The 27964-nt window shown below is 38.9% G+C and overlaps 1 protein-coding gene across 2 annotated transcripts; it reads left to right on the top strand.

Annotated features, from left to right (window-relative positions):
- The first annotated feature begins 12 nt into the window (after nt 1-12).
- On the top strand, nt 13-27964 carry hapln3.S (hyaluronan and proteoglycan link protein 3 S homeolog). Of its 2 annotated transcripts, XM_018255320.2 has the most exons (6): nt 13-295; nt 786-870; nt 9973-10134; nt 17021-17392; nt 22539-22841; nt 24823-25374. In XM_018255320.2, the coding sequence occupies exons 3-6, from the start codon at nt 10014-10016 to the stop codon at nt 25104-25106; spliced, it is 1080 nt and encodes a 359-aa protein (XP_018110809.1). In that variant the 5' UTR covers nt 13-295; nt 786-870; nt 9973-10013; the 3' UTR covers nt 25107-25374. The 2 variants fall into 2 exon arrangements, with proteins under 2 accessions (XP_018110809.1, XP_018110808.1); XM_018255319.2 differs by lacking the exon at nt 786-870 and having other exon boundaries at nt 14-295; nt 24823-27964.

Below are 27964 nucleotides of genomic sequence, written 5' to 3'. Positions count from 1 at the left end.
TATATCATTCACATCAGCGTTGGACGCAGCGCTCTCTCCTTTTTGGCAAGTTCTCCGCTTATTCATTCATTGCAACATGAGCGCTGGCGTGTGACTTTAAGAGGCTGTGTCTGGGGCTAAGTGAGGGCTTGGCTTAAAGTGACGCGCTCCCTTCCTCTCTGCCAATGAGATCTCATTAACTGGGGAGCCCAAACACACTTTACTACAGACTTCCAGACCCCAAAGAAGAAGGTGCATAGGAAATACAAAGGGCTTGTCAGAGACATCCAGAAACAGGGCAGGTTACTCTGTAACTGTAAGTATGAGACACAGACACTTACCTGCTGATCACAAGAGCTTTACAAGACCCTCTAGGAACAGCACCCCCTGTCTCCCCCCTTACTATTAGCCATGCTCACTTATTCTTGTGCTTGCAGGATCAATGACATGAGCTCAGGAATTGCTAGGAAGACAACTGAAGGAATATAGAGGGGGAGGGAGTCCTAAAAAAAGGCAGTCAGTGAGATGTATTATTATATTCAATTGAAAAAAAATGGAAAGAAGCAATCTCCCCTCATTTGTCTTCTCATAAGTCTGTATCTCAATAGAGAGTTAACATCAGTGTTGTACAATCCTGCTATAACCATTGTGTTTCTTCCTATTATCTGGCTAATTCCCTGCACTCTCACAACCACTGTCTGTGATACATATGAACTTCAGGAGTGGATGTTTATATTTTTACGAAGTGATTTAAAAGGCTGTTTTGAGTTTGCATTTGTTTTGTAACTCTCAACCCCTCCCCATAGAACACGGAATCCTCTCTCAGTTGGGATGATCCCCATTCAGACAGCAGGACCTGTTTATATCTGCGCTCTTTGTTTTTTGTAAGAAGTAAGCATTTGGAGTTCAAATTGCCTAAATCATTTCTTTTGTCTCTTCTTTACTCTTCCTTCAACTTAACGTTGTATTTGTATTGTTCGATTTCTTTTGCATGGTTCAAAGTGTGATACACATGTGTTCAGCATAGAGATAATATACTATTTTGTAATGCTCTCACTCTCTCTCAGTGACACTAACATACACTGACACACACACACACACACACACACACACACACTAAGATACACACTTGCCCCTTTCTCTCGCAATCTCTCTCTTACACATACACCCTCACTGGTAACAGCACACACATGCCACTGTCACCCACATTTGCACCTTTCATTATGCACACACAATGCCACACACCCCTCACTGATACTAACACAAACACAGAAGCCACACACAACTTTTCTTTTCCAAACATGTGGCACATGAAACACACTTGCTTCCCTGGCACTTTTACTCACACATACCACTCACACTCATAGACATTCTCTAACACACACATTTACTGATGTTATCTCACTCACTGACATTGTCCTACATGCTTTAATGCTGCTCTACATACACTATCACACCTTCCTCTCATACTTGCTGGTGCTCTTTCAAACTCAATCCTTGAATTTATCTCACATTAAAATCTAAATATAAATATTAAGCTCAATCTTATAATCCTGTCTTAATAGGACACTACTAGTGATGGGCGAATTAGTCCCGTTTTGCTTCGCCAAATAATTTGTGAATTTCCTGCGAAATTCCCGAAACGGTGAAAAATTTGCAAAGCAGGCGCCGGTGAAAAATTAGCGAAATTTTCACGGCAGTTTCGCAAGTTTATTCGCCAACGGCGAATCACATGAATTCAACGCGAATAAATTCACCCATCACTAGACACTACTCAATGTATATCACTGTATATAGAAACAATGTAAACATCCTTATTCAAAGATATTAGTGGACAGGCATTGCAGTTTGTTTTATGTAGAGGTTATTTGCTAATTAACATCTATGAAGAAGGAAAAAAAATATTAATGAAAAAAAAAAATATTCATGACGGCATTCCAGGATTTCACCTTTTCAGTGATGCTTGATAATTTAGCAGTGTCATCTTTTGACCCCGAGGGCTTAACTCCCCTACTTAGAATTCTTTTGGAATTAGCTGTGTCACAGTGCTGGTTCTACATTGCTTTAGAATATCTTGTACTATTTCCTACTTCTGTGCACAGGTTAGCACCCCATTAAACATTATCCAGCCTATTGTTCAAGTTTTTTTCATTTAGAAACTATGCCAGACTTCCTTGGGTAATAAGTAAACTAAAAACTAATTTGATTTCAGTTTTGATTGAAACAATTGGTTTTGTGAGTTACTTATTTGTTAAACAATGCTAGCACTATACACTATATGGCTTTTATGCTTTTCTCCTTTAGAATATCTCCAGTAACAGCAGCAAAGGAATTGACTGTGAAACTTGGATCTATATTCAGTTTGATAAGAAAAAAAGCGTGTGGGGAAATCTGACATTCGTGACTCATCTTAAATTGGATGTATTATATAATTATATGTCTTATATATCTAAATAGCCATGGCTCATAACATTATCATCTCAACCCTTAGCTTTGTGGCATGTCAGCTCTTAAGATCAAACACCCACATCAGCTCTTAAATTAGTATACATTTGTATATTGATCTGTTGCCAATGCCATATAGTTGTTGTAGAGTGATGCACAGTATGGTGAAGGTCTGTCAACAATACATGACCGCAGAACAAACTGAAAGTTGCTAGAAGATATGTAGGTAGTGCATAGAAAGCTTCAGCACATAATCAGAAACTTTTAGTAATTGAGGCAGAGTTTGCCTGACAACTTGTTGGCTGGTTATAATAGAGCAGGGATCCCCAACCTTTTTTTACCCATGAGCCACATTCAAATGTAAAAATAATTGGGGAGCAACACAAGCATGAAAAAATCCCTTGGGGTGCCAAATAAGGACTGTAATTGATTATTTGGTAGCCCCTATATGGACCTGCAGCCTACAGGAGGCTCGATTGGACACTATACTTAGTTTTTATGCAATTAAAACTTGCTTCCAATCCTGGAATTCAAAAATAAGAACCTGCTTTGAGGACGCTGAGAGTAATATCCAAGGGTTTGGAGAGCAACATGGTGCTCACGAGCTACAGGTTGGGGATCACTGTTATAGATTATAGGTTGGACTGGATTAAGGCCAAATTTTGCCTCTGTTTTTATGTAGATGTGCTTCAGAAGGAAACTGGATAGGCGTCTTCTTCGAGAAGAAGATACATTATTTTAGAATGATGTCTGTGATTGTCAGATTGAGATTCACATAGTCTCAGGGGTGCAGTGAGCAATTACTTGGTGGAAGTAAAGAGTGGTTCCAAAAGCACAGATCTGAAAGCAAGTTTAATCAGATTTTAAGATTCCTGTGACCTTTGGCAAGATACTTTATTTTACTGTGCCTCCAGTAACATGTTGTAAGAGATGGAATTCAGAAGGGGAATATGCTAAGTAGGTGCTCAGTGTCACATGCCATGCTTGTGCCAGTGTTCAGTTCCTTGACTTTACAGCAGTTTTATCATGTGCCCTCACCAGCAGACACTACTGACCAGACCCTCAGCAGAAGTCATAGCATGACCAGCTTGTGCAAGTGATGATGTAGTTGCTGACCTCGGTACAAGAACCCAAGCGTCAAAGAGCTGTGTATGATGCTTTGTAAATCTTTTAGTTGGGCTCCTGCACAGTGACTGCCCTGAGAGAACAGGTTGTCCTATTATTGATCATCACCATTAATGAGTAGAGATGTCGCGAACTGTTCGCCGGCGAACTTGTTCGCGCGAACATCGGGTGTTCGCGCTCGCCGGAAGTTCGCGAACGTCGCGCGACGTTCGCCATTTTGGGTTCGCCATTGTTGGCGCTTTTTTTTGCCCTCTCACCCCAGACCAGCAGGTACATGGCAGCCAATCAGGAAGCTCTCCCCTGGACCACTCCCCTTCCCTATAAAAACCGAAGCCCTGCAGCGTTTTTTCACTCTGCCTGTGTGTGCTGAAGAGATAGTGTAGGGAGAGAGCTGCTGCCTGTTAGTGATTTCAGGGACAGTTGAAAGTTTGCTGGCTAGTAATCGTTTTGATACTGCTCTGTTATTGGAGGGACAGAAGTCTGCAGGGGTTTGAGGGACATTTTAGCTTAGGTAGCTTTGCTGGCTAGTAATCTACCTTCTACTGCAGTGCTCTGTATGTAGCTGCAGTGGGCAGCTGTCCTGCTTCTGATCTCATCTGCTGACTGCTGCAATAACAGTAGTCCTTGTAAGGACTGCTTTTATTTATTTTTTTGTTGTTTTACTACTACTACTACTACTACTACTACTATAAGAGCCCAGTGCTATTAGTCTAGCAGTGTTGGGGAGTGGGACTGGTGTGCTAATCTGCTGCTCCTAGTAGTTCAGCAGCACCAACTTTAATTTTTTTTTTTAATATTCATTTTTTTTTATTTTACTTTTTTTTATTTTACTACCGCTGTAGTAGTGTATAAGTTGACCTTTTAGGCATTATTTGCCCTGTAGGCATTTTTTGCCCAGTGTGTTATTCAACCAACTGCCATCTAGCTGTGTGACCTTGTTCACATTCTGTCTAAATATCCATAATATTACCGTCTCCAGAAAAAACACCGGAGTGACTTTTTTCAAGCAGCATTCATATATTTTACGTAATCCGTATCCACCGCTGTAGTAGTGTATACGTTGACCTTGTAGGCATTGTTTGCCCAGTTTTTTTGGCCGCAGCCACTGAAGCACAGAGGCCAGAAAAAATATGCCATATAAATGCTGAAAATAGTCATTTTTTGCCATACGTTGACTCAACGTATATGGCAAAAAATTACTATTTTCAGCATTTATATGGCATATTTTTTCTGGCAACTGTGCTTCAGTGGCTGCGACCAAAAAAACTGGGCAAACAATGCCTACAAGGTCAACGTATGGCAAAAAATGACTATTTTCAGCATTTATATGGCATATTTTTTCTGGCAACTGTGCTTCAGTGGCTGCAACCAAAAAAACTGGGCAAACAATGTCTACAAGGTCAACGTATGGCGAAAAATTACTATTTTCAGCATTTATATGGCATATTTTTTCTGGCAACTGCGCTTCAGTGGCTGCGTCCAAAAAAACTGGGCAAACAATGTCTACAAGGTCAACGTATGGCGAAAAATGACTATTTTCAGCATTTATATGGCATATTTTTTCTGGCAACTGTGCTTCAGTGGCTGCGTCCAAAAAAACTGGGCAAACAATGCCTACAAGGTCAACGTATGGCAGTTGTTTAAAGAGAACAGTAGATTACTAGCCAGCAAAGCTACCTAAGATAAAATGTCCCTCAAATCCCTGCAGACTTCTGTCCCTCCAATACAGAGCAGTATCAAGCAGATTACTAGCCAGCAAACTTACTATCATCTGTCCCTGAAATCACTAACAGCTCTCCCCCTACACTATCTCTTCCAAGCACACACAGGCAGATTTTTCAGATACATTTTTGCCCTTGATCCCCCTCTGGCATGCCACTGTCCAGGTCGTTGCACCCTTTAAACAACTTTAAAATCATTTTTCTGGCCAGAAATGTCTTTTCTAGATGTTAAAGTTCGCCTTCCCATTGAAGTCTATGGGGTTCGCGAACCGTTCGCGAACCGCTCGCATTTTTGCGCAAGTTCGCGAATATGTTCGCGAACTTTTTTTCCGACGTTCGCTACATCCCTATTAATGAGTTGTTATTATTAGGGTTCCCATCTAGCTGGTAAAAAAACATGCTTGATGTCTATAGGGAACGTTAAATGTATAGGAAGTTATTTTATTTACCAAAAAAGGTGGCAACCCTAGTTATTTTGCAGAGGTGAAACAAAGATAAAATGTGCAAGAGCTTAGAGAAGATGCTGTACTGCAGAGATAATAGACCTTTTGTTTTTGTTTGTTTCCCCTGGTTCAACTGTAATAATACTCATGTTATTCCAGTATAATGATTTACCAGGTAGCCCACCTCCTTACTGTGCTGCCCAGGGCTCCCAATATTATGCACATTGCTCTAGAGGTCAATGGGTTAAGAATACGAGTTTCATTTGTGCAGCTGTTGCGGTCTCAGCTCCCATCGTTAGCAAATCCACTGGTGGAAAGAAATATGAAACCTAGCACCTAGCATTTTTTGGCTTGGCTCGTTTCCTATTATAAAAAAAAAAAAACCTAATTAGTTTAAAGTTGTTAAGGTTTTTTTGTTTCTTTATGGTTGTCACAAAGAGACTGTAGGATCTTGGAACAAAAAACAAGAAATATCTTTATTGCCTACAAAGTATCAACCTGTGTGTTATCAGCTGGTATGGAGTGGCAGCATCCCAAGAGCTAAAGTTGGAACGGCAGTGGTGTGAATATACATGTCATAGAGGAAGGGAAAAGTATTTGCCAGCCCCCATAGCTCAGGCATGGAAGAACTCATTGCCAAAATCATCATCCAGTCAAGACCATGTTTGGAAGTGCCATGAACATGTACATTTTCCAGCCTCTGCCAAAGTAATTTCTTGTCAGTTGTACTTAGAGTTTAGTAGCCTCTAGGCCATACAGTAACCCATGCCAGCCACCTCCATTGTTTATTATATCTTTAATATCTGCCAATCCAATCTCTGAGTTCCTTCATTAGTATGTTAATAGTGCACACATACAGTGAGCTTTGTGACATGGCTTTTCCACTCAGCGAGATGAATTCAACACACTTTTGTCTCCTAGTAGAAAAGTTAGACTGTTCACATCCTACAGTAACTGAGGACAGGATGGTTATAGTCTGCATATTGTCTGTGTATTGTTCCATGGCACATCACCATAATGAAAAGCAGATGATGTGAACATTCGGGGGACATATGCTATGCCCTTCCAGGTCTTAGATAGAAAAAGACAAATGGATTATTCCTTTGTACCATGCAGAAAACAATTCCAAATATATATAGGTGTGTTATATTGAAATTTCACAGAAATCTGATCTAGTATAATGTAAATATTTTGGGTATGATGTCAGTAATTATATATATTACGCAATATATAATAATCTGGTCTCCTCAAAATACTAAAAGCTCTCTCAAGAGGTCTTATTACTCTTCTTAATAATACAGCTGAAAATAATTTGAACAAAGGACGTCCGTGCATACATTTTAGATACAAGAACTCTTGGGAAATTACCCATATTGGATATTTGACACCAATGGACCCAACCCTGTGTCCTTCAGAATCCATGAGATGTAATGGAAGTGAAAATACAAAGAAGGAAGGCAGTCTTTTAAGTTTAATAAAATTATCACCTCATGGAGAGTCGGAGGCGTGAATTACTGTTAACAATTATTTAAAAATAAAGAGAAAGATAGTAAAAAGCCCCCGCACTCTCGAATGAAATGAATTGATTAATATCTAAATTTTACCGTATTTTACCGTTTAATTGACCGGTCTATGGTAAAATTTAGATATTAATCAATTCATTTCATTCGAGAGTGCGGGGGCTTTTTACTATCTTTCTCTTTATATGTAATTGAAGTGATTAATTAGGGTGGGACAATATTAATTCCTTCAGCTGAAAGTATACACCTAAGTTCAACCTTCAATATGCCTTTCTCTGAGGTGAGGTCCTTACCAGAGACTCCTGATGCAACAGCACCCCTAGCTGGTAGAAAACCATGTTTCTGTTTCTCCGGCTTGCTTTAACTAATGTCTTGAAAAAGTAGCAATATAGCTCCCTCTTAGAAGGTTCAATGCATGTACGAAGAAGCACCACAGGTTACTAAATAGAATGTAACCACTATCGATCAAGAGGCTTTAATTTCCTTTTTAGCATCTTGATTATATGTTGACCCGGGAAGATTCCTGGGATTCTCTAATGTATTCTCTATCTATTTGTCTTTAGGCAATGTGGGTATACCTGTAATATATGGGGAATAATGTAACCTTTTTTTTTTATAAAACATAATAATTAAAAAGCCATTGAAGAGTTTCATAGGAAGGGGGCTGCAGGCTTGTTGCATGAGTTAAGGGAACCTTTGCCTCCCCAAAATGAGACCAAATGGCATATATAAGTATGCACGGATAATCACTCTCATGCAAAGTCGCGGCTATTGGTAGCCTCTCCAGTCACTGAATAGCCTCTTCCTCTGCAGGTTGTCATCTAAAGTCTTTATATATATATATTATGGCAATAGCTACATAATCTCTTAAAATACACAAGTTTTAATGAGTCAAGTGATACAAACGATATCTCCAAGCAGCAGTTATTATTGTAGATGCAAGTATAGGATTCATTATCCAGAAACACGTTAATTAAAGGAAGCCCATCTCCCATAAACTCCACGTAAAGCAAATACTTCTAATTCTTCATTTTTCTTGTACTTCAAGTAAGCTTTATGAATCCATATAGGTGACAGAACAATCCTATTGGCTTTGTTTAAAGTTTTAATTATAAGGTATAGAGATCCCTTATCTGGACACCCCCGTCTCCTGAGCATTCTGGTTAATAGATCCTATACCTTAATAACCAAACACTGTTTATGATGATACATTATTCAGCTGATTCATGGCTAGAGTATATGATATTTGGGAAATTTGACAGCACAGTGACAAAGTCATTAATGTTGCTGGCTTGCAGTACTAGTGATTTAGGTACTAATTGAGCAGGGCTGTAACTTGTAGGAGTTATAATGTTGTGCTCATGCTTGTGTGCATTTGTACAACCCACATACAAGCAGGTTAATAGACTCCTGATACAATTGAAGCTAGTGGTTATGTGACAGGCAATTTAGATTGTAAGCCCCACTGGTGCCGAGACTGATGTGAATGCTGTGCAGTCTTAAAGAATTTGTCTGTATATATATATATATATATATATATATATATATATATATATATATATATATATATATATATATACAGTATATATATATAAATAAAGGATAATTTGTGAATTTTGTGGCAAAGTGAAATGGGACAGCTTTGCTCATCACTATTGTTGAAATAAAACTTTCAGCGTCCCTAGCCAATAGCGGTGGAAGACACACAGGTTTGTAGATAAGCAACAGCTGGAGATTGGGAATTTCTACTTGGGAATATTTTGTTCAATTACCTCTTTGTAATGTGTCTCGCATGAGACCCCAGTGCAATTAATAGGCTGCCAGGATTAGTAGCTTCGGCTAGATGAGTGATCATCTCATTGGGAAGTCCTTTAATTAGCTAATCATTGAGGAATGCAACTAAATACTTGCCCACTAGGCACATTCATATATCCTTATGGGCTCTTTACATCAAACAGGAATTTGTTTCCCTTAGATAAAGATCAACACTCAAGCTCTCTTGGGATGAATCCTTCTTTCACTTAGCTTGACCATCCTTTAGGTATACAGGCTAAAGGGCAGCATAGAGAATTAGTGTGTAAACGTATTCAGATATTTCTTGAAACATGGACAGTGGGAAACAGGCTAAATACACAAGACAGCACAGGTATGGGATCTGTTATCCAGAAACCCATTTTCCAGAAAGCTCGGTATTATGAGAAGATCATCTCCCATAGTCTCCACTATAATCCAATAATTAAAATCTTTAAGAATGTTTTACCTTTGCTCTGTAATAATAAAACAGTGCCTTGTACTTGATCCCAACTAAGATATAATTAATCCTTATTGAAGGCAACACAATCATATGTTTATATTATTTAAGTAGACTTAAGGTATGGAGACCAACAATACAGAAATGCCCCTTATCCAGGAAACTCCAGGTCCTGAGCATGCTGGATAATAGGTCCTATAATTTTAAAAATGAAACATATCACAACATAAAATGATTTAATATAACATATAAGCTGGAGATGTCTGACTTGTAGCATTTTCATTTATGGGGCCTATGTCTGCCAGGGGATGCTGGGAATTGTAGAACAGCAACTGTAGAAACCACAGACTGGATATCATATACAGGATATTCATGGCTCTTGTGTATTTATATTGCTTTATATTCTCACAATAACATATGAACAATAACAATACAATAGATGCTGTGATGGACACCAATACCTGATCATATCTCCATGTTTATTGCAGTACAAGAGTCTGGATTTGGAGAGCACTGCGAGTGGCTGACAATGCTCGCAGAATTAGCTGTGATTCTCCTGGTCACCAGCGTATGTAAAGGCCTGCCATTCTATAATGGATTCTACTATGAGCATATTCTCAACAACAAAACGAATAATGGCAATGGAGAGGGTAGGTATGATATTAAAGATGGTTAACAATGAAGATAGTGTTCTTCCTTTTATCGTCAGTCTCTCCAGGCATCTGTGTGTACACAAATATAATGGAAAAAGTGTCAGTCACAGGAGGCTGTGTGACTAGTGAGGCAGCAAGTCAGGGAGAACCCTTAGTTTACAAGAAGACATTCCTTTTATTCCATAGAAAGGGAACCAATGGTAACAGATGACTGTGCCTCGCTGCAACACAGCAAAATCTTTTCCCATGTCCTAAATTGTTGCAGATACAATATATGATGCTTATTAGCTGTATGTCTATAAAATGGTGCCTATTTAACATTTATTTTCCATTGCATACAACGGAAAGTATGGGGGCATGACCTATTGTGTACATCAAGCATTCCTTCTCAGCATACCTATTTTTGTATACATATTAGCGGGAACGGCTCTGCTGTATGGGTACTTTGGCTAAACTATTCTACAGAGACATACAGTAATTATCTATATATGGTACTACAGTGCTGTCAGTTAATGGCCACAAGGTAAAAGTGTTTCTGCTGTGCAAAGCAACAAGGCCGTTTCCACTCACATACTGTATATAAAACAGTGGAACCAGATCGTTCTTTCAACAGTGACACCTATAAACATACTAGCTGTGAGGAGGTATTCAGTTGTGACCTGCAAGAAGCCTTTTTCCCTGTACATGTCACTGGATGAAGAAAGGTTCTGGCCGCCTTGTTGTAAGCACAAGACTTCAGAGAAGGCTTGTTTTGTTTGCAGAAAAATCATTGACTCTTACTTCACTGTTTAATGATACAAAATGAAGATGATAAATAAAATAAGATAAAAGGAGGATAAACACCATTAATACCTTGTTTGCATGCAACATCGCACGGTGGGAGTGGCCATATTGTTTTAACATGTAAAGCAACATCTAGATCTACTTTATGTGCAGAACCCCTATTTATGCACCATGGGGCAAATTCACTAAGCGCCGAAGCGTCTAACGCTAGCGTTGGTCATTTTTGTTACTTCGCAAATTCACTAACGAACGCTGGCATACATTCGCTAGTGTTACTTCGCACCCTTACGCCTGGCGAATTTGCGCAACGGACGTAACTACGCAAATTCACTAACGCGCGCAGTGTACTGAACGCTCCCTTTTACGCTAGACTTCCTTCGCCACCTCAGACCAGGCGAAGCGCAATAGAGTAGATAGGGATTGCTTCAAAAAAAGTTCAAATTTTTTCCAAGTCCCAAAAAACGCTGGCGTTTTTTCTATATTATGGGTGATAGGCTGAAAAAGATCGAAAATTTTTTTTGGGGCTCCCCTCCTTCCCCCCTACATTCCTAACTCATGGCAACTTAACTATACAGTGGGCACATGTGTAGGGCAAACATAAAAATTTTATTTGATGTTTTGAAGGTTTCCCAGGCATTTGTAGTGCTGCTACATATTCCTCCATTGAAATTTGAATTTGGCGGCGTATACAAATTAACCATCGCTTGCGTAACTTCGCTTTGCTTAGCGAATAAACGCTAGCGCAACTTCGCAACCTTACGTTACCCCTGAGTGCAACTTCGGATTTTAGTGAATTTGCGGAGCGCTGTCGAAACTACACCTGGCGAAGTGTGGCGAAGTGTGGCAAAGTGCGGCGAAGTTACGCCTGGTGCAACTACGAATCTTAGTGAATTTGCCCCCATGTCTTGGTTCTGATTGCACACTACATGCTTGCTTTTTTAAAGTTTATTCTATCTTATATAAATGACCCGCAATATCTTATATTTAAACAGTTTCTTGGTGGCTATAAGTATGGCCCCCCTAGGGATGCTGCTGACCCCTTTCTGTTGACCTTAATACAAACAAGTCAGAATGGATCTCTATTGCAATGCTGAATGGTCTAATGTAGAGGCTTAAAGAAGAGCTATAAATCAAGTAACATCTGCTCTTATGTGCAAGGGTATTTTGTAACCAATACATGTTTCCAAGGAACCATTATTCGTTTGTACATGTACACATTTATGCTTCTGTAGGAGCAACATCTTACCGTTATTTTTCTTTAGAAGGAGAACTTCATCTTTAAAGAAACAATCCTTCGGCAACCTCCTAGAGCCTTGGCAAATTATTTAATCAAGTTTAATTTTATATCAAGTGCAGAATACAGAAGCATTGGGCAGCTCGGAGGGATCTCTCTCTCTCTAGTTTACTGTTACATTACTTTTTATAATACAGAGTAAATAACATTATCATATCATTATTATATCTATAACCTGATTGGCTATAAATTGCTTTATCACTGTGATCTGTGATTTTTGCATTAATAGCGAATATTATACAAATACATAAGTCATAATCATCAGTCTCTAGGTTAACTTTTATAATAGCATTTCTGGTTTTTGCCAACTTCTCTTTTTATCGTTATTCGAGTAAAGTATCTTTAATCCCATCATAATTTTTTCAGCCTACTTGTTGTTTGCTGGGGTTAATGCTATGGGTGGTGAATAAGTGCTGCATGGCACACTGCAAGTGCACTGTGTTCTACACTGCTGCCTGCCACCATGTGAGCAGGTGCCTTTTGAATCTGACGGTGACCTGCTTTTTGCTTTAGCACAAACATCTTAACTGTACCACCTGCTGTCCACACTTGGAACCATGGACCTATGTTTATTTCTCACAATTAATGATATCCCATTCATGTAGAGTTCATTATCATTATACTGCAGGCCACTTTTGCAGAAGTGCTACATTGCCTTAAAGGAGAAAGAAAGCTGAGGAGGCATTTTATTGCCAATTTATTAACTGCAGTAGTGAAAGCTAGAATGCTATATTTATTCTGTAGAATTTTTTACCATACCTGAGTAAAATGCTCTGGAAGCTCTCTGTTTGATTAGGATAGCAGCTGCAGTATTAGCTTGGCGTGACATCACTTCCTGCCTGAGTCTCTCCTTGCTCACTTATAGCTCTGGGCTCAGATTACAGCAGAGAAGGGGGAGAGGAGCAAACTGAGCATGCTCATGCCCGGGGCAAAGAGGTTTAAGCTGAAGGCAGGAAGTCTGATACAGAAGCCCATGTGTACACAATAGAAGGAAAGAAATGCTGTATTTCTTTTGACAAAGGACTCAGAGCAGCACTACTTTGAGGGTTTACTGGTGTATTTATTTAGCCCTTTCTGATAAGGCTTACTTAGTTTTAACTTTTCCTTCTCCTTTAAGTCAACAATACTACTGAATAATATGTGATTCTAATTGTCATAAAAAGCAGTAGAATACTTGCTTAGCTTAAAGGAACAGTTCAGTGTGAAAATAAAAACTGGGTAAATAGATAGGCTGTGCAAAATAAAAAATGTTTCTAATATAGTTAGTTAGCCAAAAATGTAATGTATAAAGGCTGGAGTGAACAGATGTCTAATAAAACAGCCAGAATCCAACTTCCTGCTTTTCAGCTCTATAACTCTGAGTTAGTCAGTGACTTGAAGGGGGTCACATGGTACATTTCTGTTCAGTGAGTTTGTAATTGACCCTCAGCATTCAGCTCAGATTCAAAAGCAACAGAAATGACCCATGTGCCCCCCCTCAAGTCTCTGATTGGTTACTGCCTGGTAGCCAGGGTAACCAGTCAGTGTAAACCAAGAGAGCTGAAAAGCAGGAAGTAGTGTTCTGACTGACATGTTATACATCATTCACTCCAGCCTTTATACATTACATTTTTGGCTAACTAACTATATTAGAAACATGTTTTATTTTGCACAGCCTATCTATTTACCCAGTTTTTATTTTTACACTGAACAATTCCTTTAACCAGCAAGTAGCTTGAAGAGTGAGTAACTGCCCGTGTTAGAAGATGCTTGCTTGCACTACACAATTGTTGCATATCATTACTGTAACGTGCGCCCATGCCTTTTCTGCTGCAACACTGTGTTATCGACTGAAGGCTAGAAACTTAATTTGATAGCCTTTCATTCCAGTTTCTGATCTTCAATAGGCATTTGTATTTCACTCCCTCAACGCCAGTATAATTGCGCATCGGAATAGCTGATAATGAATCATGTGGATGCAAGTGATATTATGAAGAAAACAATTGAAGCGCTTAGGTCCCCAAATAAATGAAAATAAACTATACCTAGCTGCGGCTTCTAATCTTACAGAAGCAAGCTGGCGTCAGTAAATAGCTAGGCGGTGATCCCTTACAGGCCATAACTCTTAAGCTAAACATACAGCAAGGAAACCTAACAAATTAGTGTAAATTCTCGTTTTATTATGTGTACAAACAAAGCTAATGTTTGTTAGTCAGCAATGGGATTGTATAACCATCGGATGTCCATTTCCAAAAAAAAAAAAACACCCCTCATGCATTGAGTCTCCAAATGAATGGATGTTTAGAAGCTCTGAATTAATGAACAACAAAAATAGACTGGACAATATACCCTTCATATAAGTAGGATTTACGTTCACTTTATTTTTTTTTGTATAACATTAGTAATGATTACTTGTTACAGATTATTCTGTCCAGGCTCCTTTTTTATCTGCATACTATGGGGGGAATGTAATAAAAATCGCTAACGGAAAAACTATTCGCAATGCGAAAAGTTATGCCTTTGCGCGAACAAATTTAGCTTTGTGCGAATTTAATATAGCTTTTGCGAGCCCGGAAACTGTTTAGCGACCACTTCCGACAATGAAAGACCGTTTGCGAATTTTATAGTTTGCGCCAATGCGCAGTCAATGTAATAAAACTTCTTACTGAAAAAGCCGTTATGTTTGCTCCAAAAGATTATGACACCTTCAAGCACTTCTTATGAGTGCGCAATTAAAATTCGCAATGCGCAATTAAAATTCGCAATGCAATAACAGTTTAAGGAACAATATTACATTGCGAGATGTGGATTTTTAGTCTTATTGGTGCGAATTGTTTTGCTCTTTGCGACTTTTATTACATTCCCCTGTATACCTCTTAAATAGGTGCAGATATTCTGGTTACTCTTGAGGAGTAATACATCCATAAACTCTTTTATGAAGCAGTGGCCTCTAGTGGCCAAATCATGTTTGCAACAATAATGGTTTGAAATGTGCAAATATTGTACTACGGCTCTTTCACATAACTCCAATTTATCGACTTCCTTATTGATTTCCTAAATGTATAAAGGGTCAATGTAGTGCTCCTTTATTATCACTCGTTTAAATGTTGTTAGAGGCTAACGAAATGGTCCCAAGGTATTTTTGCAAAGCAACTACTTGTGCTAAACAAGGTGGCCATTCATGCCTGGATTTAGTCCGGCAGTTTGCACAGTTTCAACCTTGTGTTTTCTTGGCCACTTAGGCACTTCAAGAACTACTGCTTTTATAAAAAAATAATTATCTTTTCTATGGGAAAAAGACAAATCTGGGTTATTATACTATCCACATGGGAAACAAAGAAACCCATTTCTTGCAATTATTAGCAACAGATAAATGAATGCTAGAAATCCCATGATCCATTGAAAAGTAGAGAAGCCTGATTGACACAGCCTTCACGTACAGGGGAACAAGTGCATTTTTACAATACCTTCAGTAAATCTCAAATTATTTGTTGAATTCAGTCTCAGTTGGTTTGTCATTCACCACGGTTGGTAACTACAACAAAATTGTTTAATGGCTCTTTGATAGCATCTGCAATGGTCAGGGGTGCACAGAGATCAGCTAATGAGCTGTGAGGTTCTTCAAAACTGGTGGAGGTTGTGGGGAGATTAGGAAGTTCTATGTGAGTGGCTGAAGTTGGTCGGTGTTCTGTATGGACAATAGGGAAGGAGTTATGAAGGTATGGAGATCAGTGTGGGGTGTGGGAGAGGTGTATGTATGGACACTGGAGAAGGAACTGTGATGCCTGAGAAGGTGCCTGAGGGCTCCAGGCAGGGATTGGGGGTTTTCGTTTGAGCACACAGATCTTGGTGAGGGATTGGTGGAGCTTGGAGACGGAGGAAAGATCTGTGAGGGCAGGAAGATCAGTCGGGGGGGGGGGAGGTGCCGAGCTGGGGTGCCAGACAGAGATCAGGGCAGCTACGACAGGGTTGCAGCAAAAGTAAAGATACCTCCAAGGGCTTGTTACCAGTAAGATAAAAGTTGAACACAATTTTTTGTGGGTGTTTGACCTGGGTACAGCTAATACCATTTGATCTTCACTAATGTTTGCAATTGCAGATCAGATTTAGCAGAAAAAAAAGTTTTTTTTTTACAAGAAAAAGCACATACAGCAGGAGTTAACTGCTTAAATTATGTGTGTGTTTATTGCCACACTGGCAATAAACACATCATTTAAGCAGTTAACTCCTGCTGTATGTGCCTTTTCTTGTAAAATCTTTTTTTCACTTTCCTTGGAATTTTTACACCCATGGCGGAGGTGTATACAAGATTAAAGGCAATTTACTAATTTTTCTGCAATCGTTCTTAGGAGAAACGGTCAAAACTTTCTTTGATTAGATCAGATTTAGCCGTTAGGTATACAGTTTAGTGTATGCAGGGGTCTTCGTTTTTGATAGCGACAATATTTTTCCTTTTATATTTGAACTTTGTTATCGAGCACCATCTAGTGGACACATTTCAATATAGACATTACAAGGACTCTGGTTTAATACACTTTATATGGAGACAAGAACAATGCTATGATATACGTAGCAGCATATACATACAGTATATCATATTATATGATATAAACATATGGAGACAAGAAAGATGCTATGATATGTTATAGAAAATAATTGGTGTTAGTGACCCACAGCTTGATGTCATATGAAATGGTAAAATTATTTAAGTCTGTCGGTGGAAATTGGTTTTAGGGCCCGTTGTTGGGTGACAGTCCTACCCATATTAGTTCTCATCCATGAACTCTGTGTTTTCACCAACTCACATGATATTCTTTCTACTTTTAGTGATTCATTTCAATGGTGTGAGGCTTGTGGTAAACACTCCAGATGACCCTCTCTTTGGCTACCGTGGTGGGAACGCGACCCTGCCATGTACATTTCATTACGAGCCAAAGTTAAATTCCACTCGAAAGTACCGTGTCAAATGGTCCAAACTGCACAAAGATAACACTAAGGAGAGAGATGTGCTGGTGGCTATTGGATTAAGGCACAGGAGTTTCGGGGAATATAAAGGGCGAGTGCATCTGATTCAGAAAATGCCCAATGAAGTCTCCCTGGTTATCACTGATTTACGTCTGGAAGATTATGGAAATTACAAGTGTGAGGTCATTGATGGACTAGAAGATGAAAGTGGAATTGTAGAACTTGAGTTAAGAGGTGAGTAGCCTTCATGCATACACTCAAGTTACTAAGAACTCAGCCCAAACCAATTGTCATGTTCTGTGTCTTATACTTGCCAATTGCTGTCTCACTTATTCTCCTTCCAAAGCAGAACTGATAATATGTGGTCTTTGGCCCAGGCCAGTTTAACCACAGATGAGATTCCCATCATGATATTCTTTCTGATTAATCTTCATATACCATTTAGCCAGGCTGAACCCCATGTGATCTGATAATTGGCCTGAGGGCCCATCTTGAAAAGGGGAGGCTGTAATATTATCGGCAGAAGAAGGTGCAGGCTGGTCTCAGCCTCAATGTGCTTCTTTTTTGTCTTTGTATTTAATTGATATTTTACAATGTTATTCTGGGTTATAATTTTGTTTCGTTTGTGCATGGACTAAGGCTGAGTATAAATATTTGAATTGGCTTGAATTGCAGCAATATGGGACCTGCACACCAGATCAACATTTAATTCTTAAGGGGTTGAATATTATATTTACACTGATTCTTTTGAAATGAATACAGAAGGGATTTGTTAATGGAAGCAAAGAGCACAAGCAAAAACTCTATCAGTCCTGCCACCTTGGCTGGCAGACTAGAGAAACGTCTGTTATGTTATGTGGGTTATGTATATACAGTATGCGAGTGTGTATAATATATCACTTGTGCAAACAGATTATTAAAGCAGCCACTGGATGTCACTGTTTACAAAAATATAGGAATGTTTCGTGTACGGATAATACACAGCCTGTAGCTTGCTCTCTCTGTCAATGGAAACCCATGTAAAATAGCAGCTATAAGTCATAGAACAGTGTATAATAGAATAAATAGATAACTGGCCTGGCATCTGTAGGTGAAAGCAAATATTTCCATTGTCTATATTTATTAGGATATAACTTTTATTTTCTTGAATACTTCATCTAAGCCATAGAGGAAGGCATTGCCCATCTTATTTAGAAAAAGTCACAAAATATTACTTAAGAATCAAACCAGTACCTGCCAAGGGGAAAATACAGTATTTGGCAGCTGGTGATGTTTGCATGTTGTAAATAAAATGTTCCCAATTCATAAGCAGTATTTACTGCCATTTATTTTTCCTTTGACATAAATTATAAGAGTGCGGATTACTTTGTGCCCAGAGCATTTCTTGTCTTCAAATATCAGCTGGAAATTCAAAAGCTATGCTATGACTAAGTGAGCCTTTGTTTAATGACATGGGTGCAGCTTTGTCCCAGTTCTGGGAAACGATTAGCAATTCACTTAAATCAATCCAGTTTAGGTACAATAGCTAGGCAGACAATTATCTTGTTATAAAATGGACATTCAGCACGAAGGGAATGTGTATCCATAGTTTTATAGAAACATTTTTTATGGAATAGTAAAGTGGGTATTTTTTAATGAGCTTCCTGGATTTGATACTTAGCTGAAGAGGGGCTGGGAGTCATGGTCAGGCTCGGTAGTTACTGGGTGATGCCAGAACAAAGCTGTGTAGGATGGATTTGGCCAAAAACCTCCTATGAGGTTTCTGCAATATTGTAGCCTCTATTCCTATGTATAAATGGAACATAGTAAGTCAGGTTGAAAAAAGACACACATCCATCAAGTTCAACCTTTTAACTCTATTTTAACCTGCCTAACTGCTAGTTGATCCAGAGGAAGGCAAAAAAAAAAAAAACAAAAAACATTTGAAGCCTCTCCAACTTGCCTCAAAGGGGGAAAAAATGGCAATCTGACCAGTCCCTGGATCAACTTGTATTATGAGCTATCTTCCATAACCCTGTATATGCAGAAAAGAAATGTTTTGGACCCACACTAAGGGGGGGGATTCACAAAAAGTTTTCAGAGTAAAGGTGGTGGTAAACTGGTGTAAAATACTTTCTCCATATTCACAAACAGAAATCTGCCTAAATTCCAACTCAACTGCCACTTTTATTTTTTTAGTGAAAGAAAGGCAGTTTACAGACACTTTTATGAATTTGTCCTTCAAACGGCATAAAAATAGTACAAAAATGACATTTTGAACAACATTTTCTCCCGAAACTGTAAAAACGGACTAAAGCTCAGTATAACTCTTCCCCATGTGTCAGATCAATTCTAAAATAATATGCTTTCGTTCACTCAATCTTCATTTCACACATCTTGTAGGTGCCCATTGGGAAATTATTATCATATTAATAGGGATTAGCATGTTATAGTCAGGGAACACGTTTCTGTTTAACCCCTATAGGTGTAAAAGACTCATTAACAAAACAAGTAAAACACTGATTAAACAAAAAAAAGTGTTTTTTTTTATACAATTTGATATGTTAACAGTTTTTAACTCATACTTGCATTATTTTACTAGTTTTATCTTAATGAGGCAATATTAGCAATTTGAGTGAATATACTGTATTATCTAAAGGAAAAGTAAAGCTTCCCAGGCAATTTTTTAGTTTTGACAGCACTTGATCTATGATAAAACATATTTCTGATACAAATCCATATATTATGAAAAATAGCATTTTTTGTATTTAGACCCTTGTATCTTGTCACAGAAGTAGAATTACACAAATATGTAAGCAGATTTAGAAAGCCCAGGTTATCCTGAAAAAATATATAATATATATGTATAATTTTCCTAGGTAAAATAACCCCCTCCCCCAGAAATTCCAATTTGATGAGTGATTGTAATAAAATTACCTACGCTCCTGGTCCGGCGCCATCTTGATTATTCTAGGGCGCGCCTCTTAAAGGTAAAGGCGTGCTGGCGTGATTGCGCCAGCGCGTATTGACGCTCGTTTTGGCGCCAATTTCAAATGTATTTAAAGCCCATTCTGACTCCCAGCCAGTGCCCGTGATAGAATCTTGATTCTGGTGGTTCCTGAAGCCTTGTGCTGTCTGTTCCTGTGTATTTGTATCTGCTATTCCGGTTTTGATCCCTGCCTGTTCCTGACTATTCTGATATCCGAATCCTGACCTTTGCCTGCATCTCGACTACTCTTTCTGCCTGACCCCATCTGTTTGATTACCCGGTTTGACCCTTGCCTGCCTGACGATTCTGATATCCGCCTGCCTCGACCCTGCCTGTCTGACGATTCTCTTGCCTGCTCCATTTGTACCGTGACCTTCGGCCCAAAAGACTATCTACCTGCCGTGCCCCTCTGCCAGCCAGAACATCTCGCCTTGTACCCCTCGTTAAGTCCAGGTGGCACCCAAGTAAGCTAAAGGCTCCTCCCGAAGCCCAACGGTGGTCACACTACTGGTGAAGCCGAGCCGAGACCAGGGTACTTGGCACCTGTTCTGGTATTGGGTGCCGGCCGTGACAGTGATTGACAGGTTTAGTAAGAGTTAAAGACAAATTCAGAAAAAATGTTGTCAAAATGTCGTGCAAAAGACAAAATCTGAAAAGTGTCTGTTTAAAGGGCATGTAAAGGCAAAAAAATAAAATCCCATTTTTACTTTCTTTAATGAAAAAAAAAAAATGTGTACAGTTTTTATAAGAAACCTGACTGTATGCAGTGAAATTCTCTCTTCATTTACTGCTGTGAATAGGAATTGTCAGATGGTCCCTAACTGCTGAGCAGGGAAACAATCATACTTATGAACAGCAGGGGGAGCCCCCGCCTTACTTCCCAGCCATGCAGAACTCAACCAGCTTTGTTTATGATAATCCCTAAGCAGCCCAAACCACACTGAGCATGTGTACAGTCTTGGTCTTGCAAAGACAAAGTTACAAGATGGTGACCCCCTGTAGCCAACTTTGAAAGCATAAATTATTTGTTTGATTAGGCTTGTGGTGCAGTAAGTTCATGTTTATATTTAGTATACAAAATACAGCATTTCTAGCCTTATTCTATTTTAGACTTTACATGCCCTTTAAAAGACAAATTCAGAGATAGAGAATTGTCAATTTGGTGGGAAATCTGACATTCTTATCTCCACTTTTATTGTGTCTCAATATCACCACTTTTGTGAATTCCCCCCTAAGATTTAACTGAATTGAATCTTATTTCTCATATATTGCTCTAACCATATTATTTATTATTACAGAATGTTTAAGATCACACAATACATTGCATGTCAATGTTTTACACATGACTGGTGAATCTGTTGCTCCCATAATTTATAGTAATTATATAAGAGAAGTAAAGCTAATACAAAGTGTGTCTGTGCATCTATAATTTTATGCGACTCTTTGCAAAGTAAATGTCATGGCCAAGAGATGTTAACCTGTTGATCACTAGGCTTTGTATTTTTGCTCTTCAGCACCTAATAATACATAGGGGTCCGTTTCCTAAAGTCTGTAAAAAGTGTCTATAACGCATGGCCTATTATCGCTGACAATATTCTTGCAACAAAATGAACACCGCTCACATGTTTACTAAAGTGTGATGAGACAAATTTGTCTTGCAAAAAGTGGCGTTAATTACACAAGCGTAGTGGTTTGTTTTCGCGTTATTTCTGGCGAATTGCAGGGTTTTTTGCCGTTCATTTAGGTTAACTGCTTTAAATCTTGGCACCACTGCCAATGGCCACACTGATGAATATATATATATGAATGAGTTTATATAAATTAGTATTTATTGCCAGTTTACAATGTATTATTAAATATACTTATGGCCAATTAAGTACTATTAGGAATAAATGACTTTCCCATGAGATTAATTTTTCTTAATAAGTTTACGAAAAATACATTAATAAGTATCAATCTTCCCCAGTGCAATCAGTAATTTTCATTGCTTGTGACTATACTCCTCTTTTACTATACAATTTCTGTCTTTTTTTCACATAACACCACGCTCTGGATGGCAATAAAAATTGCGACAATTTTGTCTGTATTTGGCAACAATTCTAGCGATATTCTTTAGTACACTTCGCAAGACAACTTGCGTAGCATGAATGCGCTAATAAGCGTTAATATATTTGTTGACCAGAATATTCTCAAGGACAGAAGTGCTCACACTTTGGTAAACTTGCTCTTTTCTGTTGTTTTTTTTTTTCGGCACAGATTATTATCGCTGCTTATCGCACCTTAGTAAACCAACGCCATAGTCTAATAAATCCACAGGGGCTGTGTGAGTGTGTGTAGCTGTTGTAACAACGTAACATAATAAAGAATTTCATTACAAAAGCCATATTTGTAACTGAAGTGATTTCTCTGCAGGTGTTGTCTTTCCTTATCAGCCTCATGGTGGAAGGTACCAGCTGAACTTCCATGATGCCAAAAAAGCTTGTGAAGACCAAGACGCCATGATGGCTTCATTTGAACAGCTCTTTAAGGCCTGGGAGGAAGGACTGGATTGGTGCAATGCTGGCTGGTTGATGGATGGCACTGTTCAGTACCCTATTACTTTGCCCAGAGAACCTTGTGGTGGCAAAGAAATGCCCCCCGGTGTTAGAAGCTATGGAGAACGGCACAAGCACCTACACAGATATGATGCTTTCTGCTTTTCTTCTGCTCTGAAGGGTAAGGATTGGGACAGGATCTACAAAACATCAATTTTAAATTGATGTTTTCAGTGTTCTAGAAATTGCCCATTGCAGCTACACATATTTAGTTGGTGACCTTTCCATGATTAAAGGTACCATTCAAGCACTGGGTGGCATTGATCACCACTCAAATTCCTATGGTGACCCAGCACAAACTGATCCTGCTTGGGTTACTGGCTCAAGGGATGCTGTAACCTGGCATGAGAAGCTATAGAGTGCCTAGAATAACTAATTAGTCACAGCTGCCACAACCCCAGACTTATACATCAGCCTCCTTGGTAAGATACCTAATTTTTGTTTTCTTTAGATGACCTTTAAAAGCGAATTTAGCATAGGTTCAGACCTTTTCCTATCATTTACATTGCATAGGGTAAGTAATTGTTAAGACATTTTTTGGTTTTGGAACTTTTTCATGAACTGACATAAACACCAGGTAAGTGCTTCTTAGGCTCACTTATAGCAGCACATTATACTCAGCGGCACAACATTATGGCACTATAAGTACTATAAAATAATCCCTGAATGTGCCAGTTAGATCTAAACAAACTGACCTTTGGGTTTGATTGGTTCTTTTTGTGATCTAGTCAGGCACAGCCTTATGTCTTATTTAGACATTAATCAATAGGCTATAAAAATGCTTCCATTTCATGCAGAAACAATATGGTACCACCTCTGATTTATAAAAGGGCTTTTCTTAAAGGAATATGGTATTCACACAATAATCCATTTGCACTCATAACTTTGACCATGACTATAAGGGGCCCATTTACTTAGCTTGAGTGAAGGAATAGAAGAAAAAAACTTCGAATTTGGAATGTTTTTTTTTGGCTACTGCGACCATCGAATTGGCTACTTTGACCTTCGACTACGACTTCGAATCGAACGATTCGAACTAAAAATCATTTGACTATTCGACCATTTGATAGTCAAAGTACTGTCTCTTTAAAAAAACTTCGACCACCTACTTTGCCACCTAAAACCTACCGAGGTGCCATGTTAGCCTATGGGGAAGGCCCCATAGGCTTTCTAACAATTTTTAGGTCGAAGAAAAATCGTTCAATCGATGGATTAAAATCCTTCGAATCGGACGATTCGAAGAATTTAATCGTTCGATCGAACGATTTTTAATTCGATCATTCAATCGAACTATTTGCGGTAAATCCTTCGACTTCGATATTCGAAGTCGAAGGATTTACATTCGGCAGTCGAATATCGAGTGTTAATTAACCCTCGATATTCGACCCTATGTAAATCTGCCCCTAAGAGTCAGTGCTAGTGATGGGCGAATTTGCGCGAAATTCACGAAACGGCGAAAAATTCACGAAACGGCGCCGGCGTCTCGTTTTTGACGCCGGCGCCCGTTTTTGACGCCGGCGCCCGTTTTTTTGCCGCGAATTTTCGCAGGCGTTTCGCGAATTTATTCGCTGGCGGCGAAACGCGCAAATTCGCCGCGAATTCGCGCCTGGCGAATAAATTTGCCCATCACTAGTCAGTGCTAATTTCAAAAGGAAGAAACTGGAATGCATTGTGGCAGCAGAAACTCCTAAACCAATTTATTTGCATGTGTCAAATGCAGAGACACATTTTATGCAAGTAATACTTAACATGCAGGCAGCAGATAAAGGGAAGGTCATCAGAGAGCATATAAAACTGAATAACATTGACATATCAGTAACCACAGAGACAAAAGTGAAGTCAGAGCTCTCTACAGTAAATGCAAACTTAAAGTAAGTCAAAGTTTAAATTCATTGTATTGCTAATGTGGTCAACTAGCACATTCTTGAGAAATAGGTTTAATCTTAATGTAAGCTCCACTAAGGGAAAGTAATTAACTACCGCCTACTTAAAATACTTCTATATTTGTCCTTGAAATAATGTGAGCATGAATATATAAAGCTTTCATGTTCCTTGGTCATTGTTGATCCTTGTCAAAGAGTTTAAATCTTTCTATCTTGCAGGAAAAGTTTACTATCTAGAGCACCCTGAAAAGTTAACTTTTGCTGAGGCCAAAGCAGCTTGCCAAGACGATGGGGCACAAATTGCCAAGGTCGGACAACTCTTCGCTGCATGGAAATTCATTGACTTAGATCGCTGTGACGCTGGCTGGTTGGATGATGGTAGCCTCAGATATCCTATAGCCTTTCCCCGTCCTAACTGTGGGCCACCTGAACCTGGAGTTAGGAACTTTGGATTCCCAACAAGACATATGAAGTTTGGAGTCTACTGCTACAAGATGAGTTAAATACAAAAAGATTTGACACTTTGGACCTTGTGTGATATACCTTCTTATTACCTCAGGATGAACCTGAAGAATATGCAAGAGAATACATGACAATATACAACTTGAGACAGTATCTCAGGCAAACCAATGACACAACATAAGCTTGGATACCATGTTTATTCTAACAGATAATTATTTTCCTGCTATATGACAAAGCTACACTTTTCCCTTCTTGAATGATCTATGCTAACGCATTCCACAAATATGCAAATATATATTTTAAAAAGTAGATGGCTGGTTGAAACTTATGTCTCTGTCTTATGACTCAAGATATTATTGACCAGCACCTTAACAACATCCCTTGTGACTAAACTTTAGAATGTTCACAGTGAGTGATATGTTGTTGGTATTGGCACGTTAGGGTCCCAGTACATGAGGATGAATTTGACTTCCTTCTATGCTGAAATTCTTATGTCTTGGATCAGATGTTACAGTACTTTATTGAGACCCAGTTTTGTTGGGGCTAACTCAGATATTAAACATTGGCATAGCCTCAAAATGTTGGGTTTCGTTTAAGTAATCACAAGTCTCTATTTCTATTTACAGCCTGCCATGTCGGCTGTCTTCCTCATGCTCATTTCAAATGGAATTGCCAACTTCCCAATTTCCATTTCAGCTATCATAAAATAGGATAGCAATTGGGTGTCATGGACATGAAAATTAGCTTAACATGAGAAGAATCACCGGGCTTACTACTCAAATGCTTAGCCACAATAAAAAGGCACTACAATTGGCAAGTTGTAGAGACGCTACTTATAACAGCTAGTTAGCACTCCCTTTAGTGAAGCTCTCATATCCATGTCTGTCTATTTCTCACAGCCATGCTATCTCTTTAAGGTACATTCTGACTTTAGAATCTGTCATGTATAAGGCTATAATTTACAAGCTGATATATATATTATCTAGGGACTATTATTCCCCCTATTGAAAAATATAAGCATAATAGAAGTTCTTTTATACAGGTCATGGGACTCCATAATGACTTTAAGGGGCCGATTCACCAAGGGTCGAATATCGAGGGTTAATTAACCCTCGAAATTCGACTGGGAGTTAAAATCCTTCGACTTCGAATATCGAAGTCGAAGGATTTTAGCGCAAATAGTTCGATCAAACGATCGAAGGAATAATCCTTAGATCGAACAATTAAATCCTTCGAATAGAACGATTTGAAGGATTTTAATCCAACGATCGAAAGATTATCCTTCGACCAAAAAAATTTAGGCAAGCCTATGGGGACCTTCCCCATAGGCTAACATTGAGTTCGGTAGGTTTTAGATGGCGAACTAGGGGGACAAAGTTTTTTCTTAAAGAGACAGTACTTCGACTATCGAATAGTCGAATAGTCGAACGATTTTTAGTTTGAATCCTTCGATTCGAAGTCGTAGTCGAAGTCGAAGGTTGAAGTAGCCCATTCGATGGTCGAAGTAGCCCAAAAAACACTTCGAAATTCGAAGTTTTTTTACTTCGAACCCTTCACTCGAGCTTGGTGAATTGACCCCTTAGAATCCTCATTTTACAATATGGGGGTATATTATTTTATAAAATACAGGTTTCTGTGAGTCATGTGACAAAAATCAGCATGCAACCACTTCCTAACTTGTGCATATGAATGATGTCCAAATTAAGGGGGAACAAAACTTTTTCTTTATTGAGACTACCTTTACAACCTTCTGGTCCCACTCTAAACTAATGTCTTTTCAAGAGGTAAAAATTTATAGAGAAGCGTTTACATCTATATTTTTTTACATTCTGTACTAAAAAGAAGTCATTTGGGTATGTTTCTATTCATCTGAAAAGCTATATTTTTTTATTTTATTTTTCGGATTAAAACGTTGCCCATCTAATGATAATGGAAAATATTAGGTGCACTACACTTATAGCGCAAAACATGAACACAAAATCTGCACAGAAAACTGATATACACCATACACTTACTTATGTACTTACCCCCCCTCCCCCCATTACAGTGCATCACTATACTTTTATAGTGACAGGGGTCTGTGCTTAAACAGAAGGTAAGTCCACCAGTCCGACTTGTGTCTGTGTAAGGAGCCTGCAATGGGACGCCCATGTACTGACCCCAAAACAATGGCTCAATCACAAATCTTGTGTTTCTTTCTTTCACAATGTGTTTCACTTCACATGTGTCACCCTACACAGCTCACTAACCATAATATACTTTGTTGGTCCATAAAAGTGATATTTTCCCATTGCTGCCTTTTTAAGGTGGTGAAAAGGCAGCCCCCCAATCCCAGTGCAAATAATAAAGAACCGGCAGCTTTGCCGATGGACAAATGTTAGCAGAATGCTGCCAGTGGCTCTGCACTTGTTTTATCATATCATTGTACACTAGAATGCCAACGTGAGGTCCGAATGCGTTTTTCATTCGTCTGTGAAGTGTGCTTGTTCCAGGATCCAATATGTGAAAGTGTATGTACAGCAAACAGTGCAGGAGATCCTAGCTGGATTTCCCTCTGCACAGAGGCCACACTGTAGCTAGTTCTAAATGGATGTCCATGTGGCAGACAGAAATAAGGGCCCCTTCATAAACAGGTCTCCTCTTTATACACTGCCTGGCAGGCATCCAAGCTGCTTGAATGACCGGCCCAGTTTGACTAGAAACCGCAGGAGCTCAAGGTGGGCAGAGGCAGATAGATAAACAGAGCAGATCTGTACACAACCACTTAGCTGAGAAAGACTCCTCTATATGAGCTAGCCCTGAGGTTTTGTATCATGCAGCCCAATTTGTAAAATCTTCAGGATCTTTCTGTTAACTCCTGTATAACTTGCACGGAAAATAAAGACTGTTTCCTCTCCCA

The sequence above is a fragment of the Xenopus laevis genome, chromosome 3S (genome assembly GCF_017654675.1).
Source record: "Xenopus laevis strain J_2021 chromosome 3S, Xenopus_laevis_v10.1, whole genome shotgun sequence".
NCBI classification, from domain to species: Eukaryota; Metazoa; Chordata; class Amphibia; order Anura; family Pipidae; genus Xenopus; species Xenopus laevis.
The sequence above is the reverse complement of the archived record's forward strand: the minus strand, read 5'-3'. Positions and strand labels throughout refer to the sequence as shown.

Excerpts from the sequence above, each read along its gene's own strand:
- hapln3.S (XM_018255319.2), top strand. The coding sequence starts at position 10,014 with ATGCTCGCAGAATTAGCTGTGATTCTCCTGGTCACCAGCGTATGTAAA. Across the intron at positions 10,135-17,020 it reads GAATAATGGCAATGGAGAGG|TGATTCATTTCAATGGTGTG; the intron begins GTAGGTATGATA and ends TTCTACTTTTAG. Across the intron at positions 17,393-22,538 it reads TGTAGAACTTGAGTTAAGAG|GTGTTGTCTTTCCTTATCAG; the intron begins GTGAGTAGCCTT and ends ATTTCTCTGCAG.